This window comes from Schistocerca americana, chromosome 3 (assembly GCF_021461395.2).
Source record: "Schistocerca americana isolate TAMUIC-IGC-003095 chromosome 3, iqSchAmer2.1, whole genome shotgun sequence".
Lineage (NCBI taxonomy): Eukaryota > Metazoa > Arthropoda > Insecta > Orthoptera > Acrididae > Schistocerca > Schistocerca americana.
In genome coordinates, this window is record NC_060121.1 from 877,004,722 (window position 1) to 877,027,696 (window position 22,975).

Below are 22,975 nucleotides of genomic sequence, written 5' to 3' on the forward strand. Positions count from 1 at the left end.
TAAATAAATTCAATGAAATTTGTATACAGTGCAAAAAGGATTTCACACACACACAATGTGTGTGTGTGTGTGTGTGTGTGTGTGTGTGTGTGTGTGTGTGTTTTCATCTGTCAAATAAAGGAGGCAGATGGCCAAAACAAATACCACACTGGAGCCCAATTTACCAAAAAAGACTTGGGGAAGCTTAGGGGAAGACCCAAATGGGACACAGACTAAGAAAGGCAGTTGGACTCAACTGGCAACACAATACTCAAGAACGGCAGAATGAAAGAACCTGCTGGGATCCTTCTTTCTATGTTGCATGACAACTCAAAGAGGCCACATCACCAAGTGACTGGATTGGCTGATGATATATGTGTTTCAGGTGTTGATACAAGATAGGCATTTTCCTTAATAGACTGGTTTACTGTTAAAATTTCAAGTTTGTACGTTTTAAGAGGAGTCGAGAAACTCCATATGCACAAACCTTACAAAATGACCACAACAAGAAAATCAGAGCTCATACGAAGCCTTCACCAAAAGTTGTTCTTCCCACCACAAATGTTAACAGGGAAGGAGAGAACTGGTAGTGATACAGGAAAAATATCCAGTTAGATAAACTCACCTTCCTTCTTCACGAAGTTTATTAAAATCTGAAAGCACCAGCACTATGTCTTTTATACGCTGCTGAACTTCAGGAAGGCCCTGGGGCTCGTTTAATTCAGCTTCTGATGGGAAGGTAAAAACATCTTGACTGGCAATGTTCATCTTCATTTCCTCTTCTGCCAGCTTTCTGGGTCATAGAAAGATAATCATTAATAAAATTCAAGTACACCCACCAATAATAACAAATCTACTGACAGTGTTTTGAAAGTGGCAGTTACTGCTTCATGCCAATATAGTATAGATACATCACCAAAATAAAGAAAATCAACTCACACAGAAGGACTACAGGAATTTAAAATATCCAAAATAAGCAATTATAGCAAGTGAAATTTTGCTAAATGCAGATTCTACTTTATTAAGTTTCTTAAATGCACAATGCAGATTTGATAACACTATAACACTACCAATAAGACTGCACACAGTATACATGTGCGACCAATTCTCGATTGCTGCTTCAGAGTTTGAGATCTCCACAACATTGGTTTAAAGGATGACAGCAGAGTAATTCAAAAGCACACTGCTATATTTGTTGCTAATTTGCTTGATCACTACAAGAGTGTCACAAATTTTCCTTGAGCTTAAATAGGAATAGTTGGGGGGAAAAGCATGTTTTGCAAAACACTACTGGTTCTGAGAAAACCAGTATTTGTGCCAGACAGCAGAAAGAATCTGCAAGCCCCTATCACTCATCTCATGTAAGGCCCGTAGGAACAAAATCAGACAGATCAGGGCTCTTACAGGGGCATGAAGGCAAACATTTTTCCCCTCTCATTCCATTTGAAAGGGAAACGGGAAAGGAAATTACCAGAAATTGTAGAAAATACCCTCCACCGTGCATTGTACAGTCACTCACTGAGTATGTACATAGATATACACTCCTGGAAATGGAAAAAAGAACACATTGACACCGGTGTGTCAGACCCACCATACTTGCTCCGGACACTGCGAGAGGGCTGTACAAGCAATGATCACACGCACGGCACAGCGGACACACCAGGAACCGCGGTGTTGGCCGTCGAATGGCGCTAGCTGCGCAGCATTTGTGCACCGCCGCCGTCAGTGTCAGCCAGTTTGCTGTGGCATACGGAGCTCCATCGCAGTCTTTAACACTGGTAGCACGCCGCGACAGCGTGGACGTGAACCGTATGTGCAGTTGACGGACTTTGAGCGAGGGCGTATAGTGGGCATGCGGGAGGCCGGGTGGACGTACCGCCGAATTGCTCAACACGTGGGGCGTGAGGTCGCCACAGTACATCGATGTTGTCGCCAGTGGTCGGCGGAAGGTGCACGTGCCCGTCGACCTGGGACCGGACCGCAGCGACGCATGGATGCACGCCAAGACCGTAGGATCCTACGCAGTGCCGTAGGGGACCGCACCGCCACTTCCCAGCAAATTAGGGACACTGTTGCTCCTGGGGTATCGGCGAGGACCATTCGCAACCGTCTCCATGAAGCTGGGCTACGGTCCCGCACACCGTTAGGCCGTCTTCCGCTCACGCCCCAACATCGTGCAGCCCGCCTCCAGTGGTGTCGCGACAGGCGTGAATGGAGGGACGAACGGAGACGTGTCGTCTTCAGCGATGAGAGTCGCTTCTGCCTTGGTGCCAATGATGGTCGTATGCGTGTTTGGCGCCGTGCAGGTGAGCGCCACAATCAGGACTGCATACGACCAAGGCACACAGGGCCAACACCCGGCATCATGGTGTGGGGAGCGATCTCCTACACTGGCCGTACACCACTGGTGATCGTCGAGGGGACACTGAATAGTGCACGGTACATCCAAACCGTCATCGAACCCATTGTTCTACCATTCCTAGACCGGCAAGGGAACTTGCTGTTCCAACAGGACAATGCACGTCCGCATGTATCCCGTGCCACCCAACGTGCTCTAGAAGGTGTACGCCAAGTACCCTGGCCAGCAAGATCTCTGGATCTGTCCCCCATTGAGCATGTTTGGGACTGGATGAAGCGTCGTCTCACGCGGTCTGCACGTCCAGCACGAACGCTGGTCCAACTGAGGCGCCAGGTGGAAATGGCATGGCAAGCCGTTCCACAGGACTACATCCAGCATCTCTACGATCGTCTCCATGGGAGAATAGCAGCCTTCATTGCTGCGAAAGGTGGATATACACTGTACTAGTGCCGACATTGTGCATGCTCTGTTGCCTGTGTCTATGTGCCTGTGGTTCTGTCAGTGTGATCATGTGATGTATCTGACCCCTGGAATGTGTCAATAAAGTTTCCCCTTCCTGGGACAATGAATTCACGGTGTTCTTATTTCAATTTCCAGGAGTGTATATGAAAGAGAACTTGGACAGCAGCCAAGCAAATTCATTTCTGATGGCTATTAAGCAGAAAATTTCTGCCAAACGTTATAGGCAAACCACAAGTAAACTGCATGGGGAACTGTGTTAATGAGGTGTGGAAGTACATCTGCTAACCACAGTGCCATATCTTGAAATTAATTTCAGGAAAATCGTAGGAGTATACTGATCCTAGAACACTACAGACAGAAAGAAAATGTCACATGGAGGAAATGTTAACAAATAACTGCATATTGTCTACACACAGAATTTGACCATGTCACTGGACCAGTGATTCATTCATATTATTCAGGGATTGTGTTCCATGTCACTGGTCCAGTGACATGGAACACAATCCCTGAATAATATTCTTGAATCACCAGATGTTGTAACCAATTAAAATAATTCTTGGAGCAAGAAATAAATAAGGGGTCTTCTGTCACACAGAGTTCGCACAATATAAAAATTCACGAACTTCACACATAGACACTCTTTGCGAAATAATGGGGCATCCATTAAGCGCACTTTTTGAAAAATGAGAAGTAGTAGTTGTTTCGGCAATCGACCTTATAGTCAGTTTGAGACAGTTCTCCATTTATTTCACTTGCCGGGTACCCTCTCCATTTTAGCACAGCTACACACCATACATTTAGGAAATATTTTGTGTTGTTTCGAATTTTTGTTAGATGCAACTTTGGTCTAACAGTTTTTTCTTAATGCGCGTGTCTGACATTACTGATCTCACTCATAATATTATCGTAAAGGTACATACTTTTATCATGCAATAAATGTAACACTTGTTTGAATATTCTGTTTATATTATGTAAGATGGTCTTTTTTCCTTTGTTAAAGTTATTTTGTTTGATCAAATGGGACTATGGAAGTTGCCATAGGTAAGTGAATAGTGGGATACATTGTGGTAACTGTAACAAATGGTTTCACTGGGCAGAATATAGGGGAGAGAGCTCTATTATGTGCACATTGGCTATACTGTACTGTACTGTACTGTACTGTACCCTGCCCCATTTTTCTGTCTGTATGTGAAGGCTTGTCTCATGAACTATTGTAAAGATTTACATACCCAGGGCGGACTGGTGTGACCACTCTGTCGACAAACAAACAACAGCCACAGAAGTGCAATGCCTTTCATGCATGGCTAGAATTGTTGCCAGGTTGCGCTTGGGCAGTCTGCTCTTGCGTTTAGGTACTGCAGTACACTAGCAAGTGCCATGTGACACATGGTTCTTAAATCATGAAAGCGATGATATTTAGCTACCTAAAATCATTATCAAATTTTTTAATCATAACTATAAGCAGTGCCCCAAAAGCAAAATTATCACTAGAGCATACAAGTCGTCTGGTTGTAGATACATAGTGCTACTCATGTGAAGCTGGGGTGGGTTGCTAGTGGTTGCATAAGTAGCAGTACTCTTTGCCTAGGAATTCATTTCTATTCTGGCAGTATGTTGGTGTCCATGTGCTTTCAGTGCTAAGTTTTGTACTTCATTGACTAACTGATCTGGATTTGGACTATCTTCAGATTACAACATGACACTATATCACATATACTGAAACTCCACGAAAACAGTCATCAAAACCATGCGAGTTGCAGGGCAAAAATTACTAACTTATAAAATATTGCGCCCTCTCATTAGCTATAATTTTATTTTAGTAAATTAGATTACTCATTTGTGACATATCTCCAACATCATCCAATCTTTAACAACTGTAAGTTGTGGAATCAACCTACCCTGATAGTCGAGCAAATTAAAATGCCCACTTCCAGGACACAGGGAGGCATGTCAGTCCCAGACTGAATGTGCCTCAGAAATCAACAAGGGAGGCAGGGGGGGGGGGGGGGGGGGGGCAGGCAACCTGCATGTGGTTTTCCCACATCCCACTAGGTGAATACCAAGCTGGTTCCCATGTCCCGCTTCAGATACATGATGCACAAACAGTTCAAAATATGATGTCACATTTGACCACTTGACCACTTGATTACAGATGGAATGAGTACAAGGATTTTTCTGCACATGGGAACTACCAGTAGCTTTAAAATGTTTTTGGGCATGAGGATGGTGACACCATCATAATAGTAGCCTATACACAGGTATGGTTGGTTCACCACGAAATTGGAGAAGTACCATACCAATTCTGGCATGGAAACGGCTGGATTAAGGTTACAACCAGGAAGGAAAGATATTCTCAGAAGAATAAACCCCTGTTCACAATTCTTTAAAGGGAAAAGCTATTTGAAAAAAACTATTTTTGAAAAAAACTATTTTTGAAACACAACAGCATTTCTGAGCATTAAATAATGTATATGGTTGGGAAGAGAGCAGGTAAGATGGAACTCAGTCACCTGAGTGTTACACTGAACTAGAATTGAAAAGAGACTACATGATCAAAGCAAACTGACATTACAATGTGTGACTGAAGTGCTGAGGCGAGTGAATGAGTATGGACAAGTAGCCAACCTAGCAGACATGGCAGGGGACGGCTACAACGACAGTACAAAATTATGTGTACAACAACGAAACATACTGCTCTTCCTCTTGCTGCTTCTTCAACTTCTTGGCAGCCTTTTCAACAGGCAAAAGATCATCCTCACTCTCTTCCTTTCCTTCACCCTCTTCGTTGCTTTCATCCTCAGCTTCAGCAGAGTCGTCATCCTCAGATTCTGGTACATCACTTCCAGCACCGTAATCGTCATCTGTCTCTGTGTACTCATCATCGTCACTGCCACTAACTCCGTCGATATCATTTAAGCTTTCCACCTGAAATGAGAAACCACAAACTGTCTAGAGAAAATTGCAGGTCAACTGTAATATTACGATTTGTAAATGAAGAAGAACCATCACTTTACACAAAATGCAAGAATATTAGTTAAATATAAACATGTGATTAGTCTCTCAAATTAATAGGAATTTATCTGTCCTAACATTAATAATTTCACATATTTACGAACTTTGCACCTTTGGATGCGGCAAAAAACTCCACGTAACATCTTTGTACAAAAGCTTTCGTTTCTGATTAGTCAACACACAACATTTACACGATACAGCAGGGGTGCCTACAACAAAACCACGAGACGTGTGTGGCTCTCGCTTCAATGTAGTGCAGCTCTTGAAATCAAGTACATAAACAAATAAAGTACAAAAATAATAAACATTTAAAATTTAAAAAATTAAAACTGATACACACTTATGTAATACAAATGAAAGTCCTTGTTCAAACTGACAACCTTCTTGTCAGTTTTGCAATGATGTGCCGTGCTGACCTCGTAACAACACAGATCGATTGCGGCAGTCAGTAGCCAGTCACATTCATAGCTACTAACGTGAAAACATTTCTACATGAAGTAACACTGTTTAAGTAAACTTGTGATTATTGCTGGTGTCATAACAGATACAATATTGTCTACAAAGAATAAAAACAAAAAAGAGAACAGAGTGCTTAATGAAGAGTGGAAGGAGCAATTCGTTTTTGAAGGGAGGAACTGAAAACCAGTGTCTCTCTTGTTTTAAATGACATTTTCACAATACAAAGACAGTAATCTTACATGCCATCATGACACTAAGTTACCAGGAAAGGAGAAAGGCTTTACCGTTTGTCCTCTGTTTAGAAAAACTAAATTGTCGCCTTTTTTTTAAAAAAGAAAGGAACTTCAGATGAAGAGAGGGGTTATGACCACATTTACCAAGGAAGCAGATTTAACAACTGAAGTTGGCTGTGTGTTGGCTTTCAATATCACAAAATCAAAGAAATCTTACACAGTTTACAAAGAACAGCACTGCACAAGTTGTTTCTATTTTAGACCCCAAAAAGAAGCACTACAAAAATTATTTAACTGAATAGATAAAAAATCTACTCACCAAGCAGTGGCAGAACACACACACAAAAGACTGTTGAGATTGGCAAGCTTAAAGAAACAGTGGCTCCTTCTTCAGGCAGAAGGGTTGAAGGGGAAGGAAGAAGGTTGAAGAAATAGGACTGGAGAGGTCTAGGAAAAGGTTTTGTGGAGGGAGCAGCTTCGGAGCACACCACTGGTGACTCAGTATTATCCGGGTCTGGAATGTGTTGATCAGCTACTTTGACAGGGCCATGGTTTCCTAAAATCATGACCTGAAATGAGATCCATTCTGTCTGAAATTTTGCCCACCATACCTAGAATAGCTTTCCACTGCCCTCCCAATCTCTGCAATATTCTTGTCAGATCGTATGCTCCTGCACCCATCTCCCTACTCTATGGCTCCTACCCCTGTAACTGTCCCTGCTGCAAGACTTGCCCTATGCAACCTCCTACCACCACCTACAATAGTCATGTAACTGGCAAAACATATACTATCAAAGGGAGAGCCACTTGCGAAACGACACGTCATATACCATCTATTATGCACTGTTCAGCCTTCTACATTGGCATGACTACCACCGAAGTATCAATTAGGATGAATGGGCATAGGCAGAGGGTATATACCGGCAACTGCAGTATCCTGTTGCAAGACATTTGTGACCTTGGGGGCTGTTTCACCACACGCGCCATCTTGATTCTTCCCCCAGACGCCAGTTTCTCAGAATTCCACAGGTGGGAATTAGCACTACAACATGTCCTTGGTTCTCCCCACCCACCTGACATTAATTTACGTTACCTTCTTCCGTCTCAGCTTTTCTTCAGTGTAACTACTCTTTGCTTCACTCTCTTTTAGTTTTCTACATCTTTCATTGTCTTTCCTGTCTATTTTACACTGCCCCCTCCCGCCTCTGTTACGTACAATGCACTTAGCTTTTCACTCTTATTAACTCATGCATGATGTTTAAGCAGTAATATCTGTCTAAATATTACCCTGTCTTCCACCTTTAAGCTCTCAAGTTTTCAAATCTCGTCTGATGCAGTCCCCATCAGTCCCTCCTTCTCATCCCGTACGGCAAATCTACCCCTTTTCCTAGACCTCTCCAGTCCTTTTCCTTCACCCTTCTTCTTCCCCTTTGACCCCTCTGCCTGAAGAAGGAGCCACTGGCTCTGGAAGCTTACCAATCACAACAGTCTTTTATGTGTGTGCTCTACCTCCGCTTGGTGAGTAGATTTTTTTATCTGTCCAATTAAATAATTTTGTCAGTAATTGATTGTTTTCGTTGTCACACTACAAAAATTGGTTCACAAAATGCCTGTTTCTAAACATACAATAGAGATGTGAGTTTCTGCTATTAGTAGTGACACTGAAAGTGACCTATAAAAATATATATACAAGGTGAGTTCAAAAAGAAACAAAACTTTTCCTGTCTCAGCTTTATTGCTTACTGTATAACATTTTAAGCACTGTCCCCTTCAGAATAGTCCCCTCTACTGACAATGCATCATTCCCATCATTTATTCCAGTTTTGGTACGCCTCCTGGAACACATTTTATGTGATGGCATGCAGATTTCTTGTCGAATTGTACTGTAGCTCCCGTATGGTTTGGAAATGACATCCTTGCAACGTGTTTTTCAGTTTGGGAAAAAGTCTGCTGGTGCTAGGTCTGGAGAATATGGTGGATGGGGCACAATGGGAATGTGGTGTTTTGCTGGATAGCTGCAGACAAGGAGTGACGCGTGAGCTGGTGCATTGTCATGATGCAACATCTAACTCTTGCTTTCCCACAGTTCAGGCCTCTCCCTGCGCACAGCATCTCTCATGCGCAGCACAATACCCTAGTAGACTTCCTTGTTTACCATCTGGCCACACGGCACAAATTCATGACAGATAATCAGATAGTCAAAAAACACAACTAACATCACCTTGATCTTTGACTAACTGATGCATGCTTTTTATGGGCAAGGTGACCCTTGGCCCAACCACTGTGATCACTCCATCTTCGCTTCAGCATCATAGCCATACACCCACATCTCATGGCCTGTTAGGATGTTGTTAAGAAATTTCTCACTGTCAGCAGCAAGCAGTTCCTCGCACATTTCAACACGGGTCTCTTTTTAAACTTCAGCCAACAAACGCGGAATGAATTATGTCTCGCCAGTGTAAAAACCTATAGAGGGCAGTGATCAATTCGGAGGCAAGTCAGGGCCACTTCATCCCTACAGAGTGACAGGCCAGAGAAATGTCACAGCTGGATAGCCGACATCACCTGTCACTGCCAGCCACTCCTGCAAGGATCTGCGACTCACTGGTGAAATCACACCTCGCAAGGGAAAGGCAAAATGTGTCATCATGTGTTCCATGCAGCCTTCTTGTTGGCAGTCGGTCACAGACTACATGAGCCATTTTCTCCGCTAGGTACATGTGTTGCCACATTTGTAGGGCACTAAGGGAATCAGTGCAGATGAGAAATTATTTGTCTTGAAGTCTCCTCATTTGTTCCAGAGTCTTAAGAATCAGACGGAGCTCTGCAGAAAACATAGTATAGTCACCACGAAGGCAAATGCTGAAGACATAGTTGGGGAATATTGCTGAACAGCCAAAGGAGTCTCCTTGTTTGGATCAATCAGTGCATACAACTTTAAAACCATGATGCCTATCTACAATGTTAAAAAACAAGACAGGTACATAAAATCTGAAGTGCAATCTTTCTTAAAATCTGTCAAGTCTAAAGTAATTCAGGGCCTTTGTGGGAGCCAAGGTGGAGATCTGTTCCAACCATGGTTTAGAAAAAAAATCAGTCACACTCATTGTGGCATTTGATAGATACAGAGGCGAGCAAGTGTGCCGGGACTTACCCCAGCTCACTGCTAGTAGCGCCACGTCACCATAACGCATCTGTGCATAGCACAAAAGTATTGCACCATAATTTAAGAATGAAATGAAAAGTTAAAGTTGTTTTTCCAAACTATGTCAGCATTTGCTTTAGTGTACTAATGTTTGAACTGTCAAATCTCAGATTGATCAGATGAATATCTTTCCCTAAATAGATCATTTTAAGAAAAAAAAAGTGGCATTAAATAATAACACCGTTGTTGTTGTTGTCTTCAGTCCTGAGACTGATTTGATGCAGCTCTCCATGCTACTCTATCCTGTGCAAGCTTCTTCATCTCCCAGTACCTACTGCAGCCTACATCCTTCTGAATCTGCTTAGTGTATTCATCTCTTGGTCTCCCTCTACGATTTTTACCCTCCACGCTGCCTCCAATACTAAATTGGTGATCCCTCGATGTCTCAGAACATGTCCTAACAACCGATCCCTTCTTATAGTCAAGTTGTGCCACAAGCTCCTCTTCTCCCCAATTCTATTCAATACCTCCTCATTAGTTATGTGATCTACCCATCTAATCTTCAGCATTCTTCTGTAGCACCACATTTCGAAAGCTTCTATTCTCTTCTTGTCCAAACTATTTATCGTCCACGTTTCACTTCAATACATCGCTACACTCCGTACAAATACTTTCAGAAACGACTTCCTGACATTTAAATCTATACTCTATGTTAAAAAATTCTTCTTCTTCAGAAACGCTTTCCTTGCCATTGCCAGTCTACATTTTATATCCTCTCTACTTCGACCATCATCAGTTATTTTGCTCCCCAAATAGCAATTCTCCTTTACTACTTTAAGTGTCTCATTTCCTAATCTAACTCCCTCAGCATCACCTGACTTAATTCGACTACATTCCATTATCCTCATTTTGCTTTTGTTGATGTTCATCTTGTACCCTCCTTTCAACACACTGTCCATTCCATTCAACTGCTCTTCCAAGTCCTTTGCTGTCTCTGACAGAATTACAATGTCATCGGCGAATCTCAAAGTTTTTATTTCTTCTCCGTGGATTTTAATACCTACTCCGAACTTTTCTTTTGTTTCCTTTATTGCTTGCTCAATATACAGATTGAATAACATCGGGGATAGGCTACAACCCGGTCTCACTCCCTTCCCAACCACTGCTTCCCTTTCATACCCCTCGACTCTTATAACTGCCATCTGCTTTCTGTACAAATTGTAAATAGCCTTTCGCTCCCAGTATTTTACCCCTGTCACCTTCAGAATTTGAGAGAGAGTATTCCAGTCAACACTGTCAAATGCTTTCTCTAAGTCTACAAATGCTAGAAACATAGGTTTGCCTTTCCTTAATCTATTTTCTAAGATAAGTCGTAGGGTCAGTATTGCCTCACGTGTTCCAACATTTCTACGGAATCCAAACTGATCTTCCCCGAGGTCGGCTTCTATCAGTTTTTCCATTCGTCTGTAAAGAATTCGCATTAGTATTTTGCAGCTGTGACTTATTAAACTGATAGTTCGGTAATTTTCACATCTGTCAACACCTGCTTTCTTTGGGATTGGAATTATTATATTCTTCTTGAAGTCTGAGGGTATTTCATCTGTCTCATACATAACACTACGAACCCAAAAATTGGTATGCCGAAATTAATTGGTATGTCAGAATTAACTGTTACAAGCTTCAGTTTGATTAGAGCAGTATTCTGGTCAGAATCCACATTTTTAAGAAAAGTTGAAGGCTTAAAAATTTGTATGAAGCTTCAGTTCAGCATAAAAATAGTAATTACGTGACCCCACAAGCTACCTCTAATAGTTTTCAAGTAATTTAATGAAAACAAAGTTTGGAAGAAAAACGTCCTTATTTGTAGTAGATTAGTATCTTGTTATATTAATACCAGAAATAGAAAGTTCTGATTACAGCACATGATGAAAAATATTAGATAATAGAGCTATAACAAATTTCAAGACCTGGATGTAAATAATGACAAATACAATGTCTCAAAGTTGTGGTTCAGAGGTCATGTTCTACTGTCAGTTCCATTCTAAAAATTCTAGATGGCATTGTTTAAATGCAGGCGAGCTAAAAGTTTTTCTGTGATTTTAACCAACTTAGCTACAGTCATATAAAAATTACAAAGATTCTAAATTGATTCATGACATTGTTATAAAACACTGTGTCCAGGAAAGCAGCCGTTTAGAGGCTACTACTGTGGGCATAGAATGGATAACAGCAGATGTTCCCTTGGCCGTCCGTACTGTGCCCGTATATAAATACGGCCCAAGAGGCAACACTTCACTTCACTTCACTACTGTACGATCCCCGTCAGTCAAATTCTGGAGTAAGCACTGCTTCAGACGACGTCACAGACAGTTCCATTCTAAAAATTCTAGATGGCATATTTAAATGCAGGCGAGCTAAAAAAAATTCTGTGATTTTAACCAACTTAGCTACAGTCATAAAAATTACAAAGATTCTAAATTGATTCATGACATAGTTATAAAACATTTTGTGTCCAGGAAAGTGGCCGTTTAAAGGCTACTACTGTGGGCATGGAGCGGATAACAGCAGATGTTCCCTTGGCCGTCCGCTGTTCCCGTATATAAATACAGCCTGAGAGGCAACACTTCACTTCACTTCACTTCACTTCACTTCACTTCACACTTCACTTCACTTCGCACCCAACTTCTATATGATCCCCATCAGTCAAATGCTGGAGTACGCACTGTCTCAGATGACGTCACAGACAGGCCGTTACTAAACGTATATTTTCAGTAATAACAGAAAGTGAGCTCGCGAGGACTGTACAGTGTTCTGGGTCGTTTAGATTTGTGAAAAGACTTCACTTTGCACCCAGCTACCTTACGGTCCATGTCAGTCAAATGCCAGAGTATGCGCTGCCTCAGAGGACGTCACAGACAGGCTGCAACTAAATGCATATTTTCAGTAATAAGCGGAATTGAACTCGTGAGGACTGTACACCATCCTGGATCACTTAGATTTCACAGAAGTAATTGTTAGTGTGCTGCTTGTAATGATAACAAATCTGCATGGCAAGTGGTGAAATTATTTTCCACTTTTGTGGCGATCAATTATTTCAATTATCAGAAGTCAGGGCGAAAGACAATTTAATGGAAACTTACAATACAGGTCGTCTCTCTGAACTGCTCATAGTGCTGTTTAGGATAGAGACATTTATTATTATTATTATTATTATTATTATCATCATCATCAGGAATATTACTATGCTGTGCATGTGAAAGTTGATCAAATATATCTATCAATTAAAACTCAAAATCTTCATTCATATCATAGTTGCTGACCCCACTGAGTAAACAAACAGGGAATAGGTACATTTCTTTCAGTGGGCTGGACAAAAATGTAGACTTGCAGACTGGAAACAATGGTCAGTATGTCCTCCATCGCTTTCTGGCTGAACACAAAAATAGTTTCCAGGCTCCCGTAAAAGACAGCGAACAATATCCTAATATTTCCTATTACTAATGTTGTTGTTGTTGTTGTTATTATCATCAAAATTCAAATGGTTCAAATGGCTCTGAGCACTATGGGACTTAACATCTGTGGTCATCAGTCCCCTAGAACTTAGAACTACTTAAACCTAACTAACCTAAGGACATCACACACATCCATGCCCGAGGCAGGATTCGAACCTGCGACCGTAGCAGTCATGCGGTTCCGGACTGAGCGCCTAGAACCGCTAGACCACCGCGGCCGGCGTTATTATCATCTCTAAAAAGGCAGTCCTTCATGTGAATGCCATAAGGCCTCACTGCTTAGTGTTGAGTACGAAAAAGCCTTTCCATTGGTGGCCAAGAACAATATGTTACAGTATGGACAGTGTATTATAGGCCTGAAATGAAGCAGCGACTCTCTAGCCTCAGAGCAAAGGCTCAGAATGGTGTTGGTTCTAAAGACCCCAGTGGCCAGTGTAAAGGGACATCATCATCTAGTATTGCTTTTCCTCAACAGCAGTAGTCAATATCAGTCATATTTTTCGAATTTTGGATAAGTCAATATTCTCTCAGCTGTTTTTCTTGATAATTTCATATAAATTTATACACAATATGTTATATTTCAAGCTAAAACTTATGAAAAGAAATTACTTTATTTTCGTTGTTACAATTGATATGTACTAGTTCTGAATGCACAGTTTAATTCTTTTTTTTTAAAGAAACATTCGAAATTACAAAATATGTGGCACACTTAAGATTTTTATTACTAATTATGCAATCTAGAACTGTTTGTTATGTTTATTCCTGGATTCATTTATGAAATAATAGAAATTCATTTGTCAAGAAAAACTGTAAACCCTTTGGAATATTGTTATTACCGCAGAGTGAAGTAGTAATAAGCATGTCTCTGATGTGATTGGATGTATTTTTGTATTTTGGATGAACAATGTAATTTTGGCTTTGTTAATGTGAAAATTCAAAAGATAGTGTGAATAGTAAACTGTGAGGCAATTAATTATCATAAAAAATTCTGCAATGACTTTCTTCAAAATTATTTAGATCAACTGAAGCATGAGAACCTAAAATGTGAGAATTTCAGCTTCCAGAATCAGATCCCTAGACATGAAGAACTGGAGCCAACTGTGCACGAAAAGATAAGTAAAAATCAACAAAGAAGGGAGGGGTAGATTACACCAACTAAATCCCTTCATTGTGCACCATGTCCAATGTCTTTAAATAAGAGGGTCATGCACACCCATACATCGTACACTCGTAATCAACTGAGCTCGCATTAAGGCCCTGTAAAACTGGAGCAGACAATAACTGCTCAGTTATGTGTGGTCCTTTCTGGGTTTCAAATATGGAATTATAGCCGCTCCTTGACACAAGTTGGGAAAATGACCTGACACCCAAATGAGGTTAAAGAGGGTGACAAGACTGACTGTTGCACCCAGTGAGGTGCTGTAACATACTATAAGGAGCCCTATCATGACCAGGTAACATGTCACAAGCTGATAATATAGAATCCAGCTACCACATGGAGAAGGAGCAGTTGTATTTATCATCAGTGGTGGAACCGAAGTGCGAATTGCTCCTCTCAGTAGAGACTCTGCAGTGCCAGATAGATGAATCCTGACTGGCAGAAACCTCCATAATTTGGGCAATGCCTCGCAGTTTGGTCTGGAGACAGATTGCCTGCCCCCATTACAGCAGTCATAGGGCATCTCCCTCCTCTATCAAAAATCCTCCTGATTGTCTCCATTACGAATGTACTCTTAATGGAATGGTTTTCGGTGGCCAGTAACTGTTACCACGATCTCTCTTTGTTCTTTCTAATAATTTGGCAACACTTTGCCCCAACTACCCGAAAGGCTGCGAGGTTCTCTACAGTTGGCTGTTACTTGAACCTACGTAGTGACACAAGCACCAGTCTCACTGCAGAGCAGCATTTGCCATTCCAACAAGGGACAGGCTATCTTTCCAGCTGGCCTGAAGGATGCAGAATTAATACTTATGTGGCACAGTGGATTATTTGGGTAAAATGACCCACCCATTCCTGAACTCTGTGATGGTGTTAAAATGCAGCATGTCAGCTGTAAAGCATCTAGTCTGTCCTATGGTACACCCATCGCAGTGGCTTTCTTTTGCACACTACTCGGGTTGGCAGGTGAATCCACATCGGGGGAGAGATTACTTGGGCACAAGTCACCGACCACTTCCCACCAAGTGGTGTGTGCAAGGGCTGGAGAACATAATGACAGATCAGTAGCAGGGAATGACTCTGTGACAGCACTGAAGTGTGTGCTCCACCCTGTACTGAGCAAAATTGCACATGAGAACATAAGAAGGCTCTCAATTGGTCTACCCCTGGGACAGGTGGTTGCAGAGCCTCAAATTACACTGTGTGCGTTAAAACCACCACAGAGAATAAAGATGTAGCTCGACAGCTCAAGGGTGTCAGAGGATTAAAAATGTGTTGTTGAAAATAACGTTAGTCTATCCTTAGCTAACAGACATAGTTTCGCCGCAGTCTTGAGCGAATTCCAAGTTTCACTGAAGTATGGAAGCCATCTTAAGAGAGGAGAGAGGTTCTCCTCTGGCTTTCCCCATCGTTCCTCTGTGGAGGGGTGGTTACTCGGAGGACTCGCTGGTTCCTCAGGCTGACATCAGCATCCACACCATCAACAGAATGGTCATTGTCTGTTCCATCAGACAGGACCAAGGTCGCACAGTCTGATGGGTTTGGATGTTCTGTGAAATTCTGTGACACATTCACTTTCTCATTCCTGCTGGAGTTCTTTGGTATCTACACCCATGCTCATAAATTAAGGATGATGCTGATACATGGTGAAACAACACTCTGGTGCGTGGTTTGCGGGTTTAAACCACCTCGGGGTATGACCATGCGGTGCATTTGACCTGCAGTCATCACAAGGTGGTGGTGGCAGGAGTCCACATATGCAGAGGTGTGTTGGAGGATGTCAGAGTAAGGTGCAGCAAGTAAGTGTGCAGATGTTTTCAGATGTGCTAATGGTGACTGTGTGTTGAAAATGGTTCAAAGAACACATACCGATAACATTATGAGGGGTAGAATACTAGGGCGACTGGAGGCTTGTCAAACACAGCAGGTCGTAGCACGGGCCCTCCGTGTGCCACAAAGTGTGATCTCAAGACTACGGCAACAATTCCAGCAGACAGGAAACATGTCCAGGCGCTACAGTACAGGACGTCCACAGTGTACAACACTGCAAGAAGACCAATATCTCACCATCAGTGCCCGCAGACGACCACGGAGTACTGCAGGTAGCCTTGCTCGGGACCTTACCGCAGCCAGTGAAACAGTTGTCTCGAGACACACAGTCTACAGACGACTGAACAGACATGGTTTATTCGCCCGGAGACCTGCAAGGTGCATTCCACTGACCCCTGGTCACAGGAGAGCCCGTAAAGTCTGGTGTCAAGAACACAGTACATGGTCATTGGAATAGTGGTCCCATGTTATATTCACGGACGAGTCCAGGTATAGTCTGAACAGTGATTCTTGCCGGGTTTTCATCTGGCGTGAACCAGGAACCAGATACCAACTCCTTAATCTCCTTGAAAGGGACCTGTGTGGAGGTCGTGGTTTGATGGTGTGGGGTGGGATTACGATCGGTGCACTACACCCCTGCATGTCTTTGACAAGGAACTGTAACAGGTCAGGTGTATCGGGACATCATTTTGCACCAGTACGTCCGCCTTTTCAGGGGTGCATTTGGTCCCACCTTCCTCCTGATGGACGATAACGCACAGCCCCACCGAGCTGCCATCGTGTAGGAGTACCTCGAAACAGAAGATATCAGGCAAACGGAGTGGCCTGCCCGTTCTCCAGACCTAAACCTCATCGAGCATGTCTGGGACGCTCTCAGTCGACGTATCGCTGCAAGTCTTCAAACCCCTATGACACTTCAGGAGCTCCGACAGGCACCGGTGCAAGAATGGGAGGCTATACTCCAGCAGCTGCTCGACCACCTGATCCAGAGTATGCTAACCCGTTGTGCTGCCTGTGTACGTGTGCACGGTGATCATCTCCCACGTTGATGTCGGGGTACATGCATAGGAAACAGTGGCGTTTTGTAGCACTTGTGTTTCGGGACGGTTTTCTCAACTTATCACCAATACCGTGGACTTGCAGTACTGTGTTGTGTGTGTTCCCTATGTGTCTATGCTATTAGGGCCAGTTTTGTGTAGTGCCGCGTTGTGTGGCACCACATTCTGCAATTATCCTTAATTTATGAGCATGAGTGTGGAGCCATAATGTCATGGCACACCACAACTCTTTTACAACAATTTAGCCCAATGAACAGCTCACTGTCGACAGCATATTCTCCAAGTAGTTTAACATTTAACAACCTGTTCACTCAGGTAGCTCACAGTGCCTTGATCACAAGTTTACCACTGTGCAGCCTACTGAAAGGTTTTACTTATCCTGCACGGACCTCTAGAGTTTTGTGGACGTAGAAAGGCGACAATTTCTAATGGGAACCTTCTACACATGTAGCAACAATAAATACATTATGTATTACACGATGTGGTCCACTACTATTATTGCTTTCTCTTACATTCACAAGCGCATCAGGTGGACTAGTCAAATGAGATCTCTCTGGAGGTTGGGTGCTAATACTGCCCAATGCACCACCTAAACCACTTTGAATAGAAGAAAGGAATTTAGGCCTCATGGTGTTCCCACAAGCAGCTAAGGAAGTAAATGTCCACCCAGACAGAGCCCAATTTGCCTGCATAAATCTTATACAACTGAGGTGCAACAGGTTCACTAGTCCTCAGCTCAGAAAACCCATGTCCACTATGCCTGCCTGTACCCACTAAACAAAAGCTGAGCTCCCTGATGCGATCACCATTTAGAATGACTCAGGGAGCACATGTTACTTTATCAAAAATACAAATCAAACAATGGAAAATCCAGGATGGAATGTAACAATATTAGAGAAGGAAAGTTGCTATTCACCATATAGCGGAGATGCTGAGTCGCGATAGGCACAACAAAAAGATTCACACAATTATAGGTTTCGGTCATTAAGGCCTTTGTCAGCGATAAACACACATACACACACGCGTCTGCGCGCACGCAAAGTGGTTTCAGTTGTCTGACACTGCAGACATGTGTGCAAGTTGCGTTTGCGTGCGTGCGTGTGTGTGTGTGTCTGTGTGTGTGTGTGTGTGTGTGTGTGTGTGTGAATCTTTTTGTTGTGCCTATCGTGACTTAGTATCTCCGCTATATGGTGAGGAGCAACTTTCTTTATCAAAAATACCACAGATGCAGCATTTAACATCCCTTTCATTAATATTAGGACAAGGATAGATTGCTACTCACCATAAACATTACACGTTGAGTTGCAGATAGGCACAACAAAAAGACTGACACACATTTAGCTTTCAGCCAAAGTCTTCCTCAGAAAAGAAAACACACACACACACACACACACACACACACACACACAAACTAGCACTCCGCATGACTTCCGAAATCTCTGGCAGCTCAGACCAGAATGTAACTGTCGTAGTGAATGAAAGCAGTCAACTGGGATAGGGCAAGGAAAAGGAAGGGAAAGGATAGTACAGTATGGGTGAGTGGAGAAAAAGAGCACTGTCTGGTGGAGCATGCGGGGATTAGATGGAGCCATGACAAGACTGTTGAGCACAGCATTGGAAGGCTGTGAGGCAGAGAGGGGAGGGTAACCAGGAACGGAAAGGAGAAGTAGGAAAAAGAAAATATGTGCGGCTCACAATGAGTGTGGGGAGAAGGGGGGGGGGGGGGAGTGTTAATGGGGGAGGAGGTGATAAGCAGAGGAGTTGGACACTGCTTGTGTAGGGTGTGGGCATAATAGGTTACCTGAGTGATTAGAATTTTTTTTTTAGGTCATTAGCACCCAGTCACAAATGTTAGTGCACTAAGAGCATAGAAAAACGCAAGAGGGCAACACCAGAAAGTGCTTACAAAGATGCAGATAAACAAAATAAAAGAGTTAAATCTCTTTGGACAAGTCCGTCAATGTAATAAAACTAAGGATACGAGCAGCTGCTAGAGCGTCATCAGCTAAAAGTTCCTGTAAGGTAGACGGCAGAGACAGGACAACACGAGAGTGAATAAAACGGGGACAGGACAATAAAACATGGCGCACTGTCAATGGATGACCACAGGGGCACTGCGGGGCGGGGTCACCAGACAACAGGTAGCGGTGGCTAAATCAGCCATGCCCAATCCGCAACCTGGCCAAAATGACCTCCTCTCGCCGGGAAGGGCGTGAGGTCATCCAAGGCGTCGGGATCGGTTTGATGACCCTAAGCTTATTTTCATGGAGAGAGGACCAAGCCTCATGCCACAATGATGACAAAATGACCTCCTCTCGCCGGGAAGGGCGTGAGGTCATCCAAGGCGTCGGGATCGGTTTGATGGCCCTAAGCATATTTTCATGGAGAGAGGACCAAGCCTCATGCCACAATGATGAAACACGCCGACAAAGAACACCAGTAACATCAGTTGATGGGACACAAAAGGAAGCTGTCCGAGGCAGGAGGACAGCAGCCTTGGCCGCAGCATCAGCAGCATCGTTCCCAGGTTCACAAACATGGCCAGGAATCCACAAAAAAAGGACACAAGTGCTGGTATCAGCTAGCGACTAAAGGGACCATTGAATTCGTTGCACAAGAGGGTGGTCTGAATATGGGTCATGGAGACTCTGAATGGCGCTCAAAAAATCAGAGCAGATGGCGTAGGGAGAATGACGATGGTGACGGATGTACTGAACAGCCTGATAGAGAGCCAAATGCTCAGCTGTAAAGCTTAAACACTGGTCAAGGAGCCGGTAGTGAAAGGTATCATCCTCAACGACAAAGGTACATCCGACACCAGCAGTAGCCTTGGAGCCATCTGTGTAAATAATGACATTATTAGCGAGCCTTGAACGAAGCTCGACAAACCTCGAGCAGTATGTCGAATCCGCGGTCCTCTCCTTTGGGAGCGAGCTGAGTTCAAGGTGAAAGCGAACCTGAGCCTGGAGCCAAGGTGGCGTCGGGCTCTCACCCACTCGAAAAGTCGTAGGGAAGGTAAAATCAAGCTGTTAAAGCAGGCGACGAAAGCGAACTCTAGGAGGTAACAGGGCAGAGACATACAGCCCATATTTGCGGCGAGAGAGTTGTCAAAGAAGGAGAAATATGATGGGTGGTCAGGCATTGACATCAGTCGGCAGGCGTACCGACAAAGCAATATTTCGCGCCGGCAGTTTAGCAGTAATGCGGCAGCTTCGGCATACAGACTCTCAACAGGGCTGGTGTAGAATGCTCCAGTCGCCAGACGTAACCCCCGATGGTGGATAGAGTTTAGACAGCGTAAGATGCATGGCCGGGCAGAAGAGTAGACAAAGCTCCCATAATCCAGCTTTGATCGGACAATGGACCGATATAAGCGAAGCAGGACCATTCAATCTGCTCCCCATGACGCACCGCTGAGAACACGGAGGACATTTAAGGAATGGGTACAATGAGCAGCCAAGTAAGACGCATGTGGAGACCAGCAAAGTTTGCCGTCAAATTTAAGACTTAAAAATTTTGTTGTCTCCACGAATGGGAGAGCAATGGGACCAAGATGTAAGGATGGTGGCAGAAACTGTTTGTAACGCCAGAAGTTCATACAGACTGTTTTCGCACCAGAAAAACAGAAACCATTAGCGACACTCCAGGAATATAGACGATCTAGACAACGCTGAAGACAGCGCTCCAGGAGACATGTTCTCCGAGCGCTGCAGTAGATCGTAAAGTTGTCCACGAAAAGGGAGCCTTAAACGTCAGCTGGAAGGCAATCCATTATTGGATTGATAGCTATGGCAAAAAGGGCCACACTCAAAACAGAGCCCTGGGGCACCCCATTCTCCTGGCAAAAGGCATCTGACAAAACAGGACCCACACGTACCCTGAACATTCAATCCATTAAAAATGCATTAATAAAAAGAGGGAGGCGACTGCGAATGCCCCAAGTGTGCATGGTGCGGAGAACACCCGCCCTCCAACAGGTGTTGTAAGCCTTCTCCAAATTGAAGAACACAGCCACCGTCTGGCGCTTACGCGAAAAGTTGTTCATAATGAAGGTCGACACGGTAACTAAGTGGTCAACAGCAGAGCGGCACCTACAAAAGCTACATTGGACATTGGTAAGGAGGCGTTGAGATTCAAGGAGCCAAATCAATCGAGAATTTACCATGCGCTCTATCACCTTGCAGATCCAGCTGGCAAGGGAGATGGGGCGATAACTGGAAGGAAGGTGTTTGTTCTTTCCTGGTTTGGGTATGGGAACAACAATTGCTTCACGCCAGCGTGTGGGAACATGACCTTCAGTCCAGGTGCGATTATAGGCACGAAGAAGAAAGCCTTTACCTGCAGCAGAAAGGTTCTTCAGCATCTGAATATGGATACCATAGGGCCCCGCAGCAGAGGATCGGGACCGGGCGAGTGCACTTTCAAGTTCCCGCACGGTGAAGGTGGCATTGTAACTTTCATGATTCAAAGACTTGAAAGAAGGTGGTTGTGCCTCCTCAGTTTGTTTTTGGGGGAGGAAGGCAGGGTGTTAATTGGCAGAGCTTGAAACCTCCGCAAAAAAGCGGCCGAAGGCATTTCAGACATCCTCAGGATCCACAAGGACTTCATTCGCTACAGTCAGGCCAGAAATCGGGGAGTGGACCTTGGTGCCAGATAGCCGGCACAGGCCATCCCAGACAACCGAAGAAGGAGTAAAACTGTTGAATGAGCTGGTGAAAGCCACCCGGGAAGCTTTTTTGCTTTCTTTGATAACACAATGACATTGTGCACGGAGTCGTTTGTAACTGATACAGTTCGCAATCGTAGGGTGGCGTTGGAAGGTGTGTAAAGCATGTTGCCGAGCACGAATACCGTCGCTGCATGCTGTAGTCCACCAGGAGACTGGGACTCGACGTGGAGAAGAGGAAGTACGAGGGATGGAATATTCAGCAGCAGTGAGAATAACGCCCGTGATGTACGCGACCTGTCTATCGCAGCTGGAGAAGTTTTGATCATGGAAGGTCGCCAGGGAGGTGAAAAGCCCCTAGTCGGCTTTGGAGATGCTCCAGCTAGTGGAATGTGTAGAAGGGGTGTGATGTAGGAGATGGATTACGCAGGGGAAATGGTCGCTCGAGTATGTGTCAGACAGAGCATATCACCCGAACTGATGTGCAAGTTAGATAGTGGATATTGAGAGGTCCAAGTGGGAATAGGTAGGCATTGCGTCCGAAAGGAAGGTAGGTGCACCAGTATTTAAGCAGACTAGATTGAGGTGGTTGAAAAGGTCTGCCAAGAGGGAGCCTCTCAGGTAGGATGCTGGAGAGCCCCAAAGGGGATGGTGTGCATTAAAGTCTCCAATCAACAAAAATGGTGTAGGAAGGTGAGCAATCAATTGTATCATGTCTGCCCTAGTAAAGGCAGACGATGATGGAGTTTAAACAGTACAAATGGAAAATGTGAAATTGGGGAGAATAATTCGAACGGCAACTGCTTGCAGATCTGTGTGCAATGTGATTGGATCATAGTAGACATCATCCCAAACCAGCAACATGACCCCACCATGAGTCGGAATACCTGCCACAGGGGGTAGGTCAAAACGCACGGAGGTAAAGTGTGCCAGGTCAATACAATTGCATGGGCGTAACTTCTTTTTTTTTGGAGACCTACGAAAAGTGGGAAGTGCATTCGAAGGAGCAATTTTAGTTCCTCTCGGTTGGGCCGAATTCCGCGAATATTCCATTGAAGAAGTGCCATTATGAAAATGAAAAGAAAAAGAAGAAACAAGAAA

The 22,975-nt window shown here is 43.8% G+C and overlaps 1 protein-coding gene across 1 annotated transcript in view; it reads right to left on the reverse strand.

The window, feature by feature from the left end:
- Positions 1-22,975, reverse strand: part of LOC124605157 (25S rRNA (cytosine-C(5))-methyltransferase nop2) — a 145,851-nt gene that overhangs the window by 82,270 nt on the left and 40,606 nt on the right. Inside the window, exons 4-5 of the mRNA XM_047136639.1 lie at positions 5,493-5,725; positions 605-772 (exon numbers count right to left, since the gene is read on the reverse strand). Of these exons, the coding sequence (XP_046992595.1) occupies positions 605-772; positions 5,493-5,725 (401 nt within the window). The remainder of the gene's footprint in view (positions 1-604; positions 773-5,492; positions 5,726-22,975) is intronic.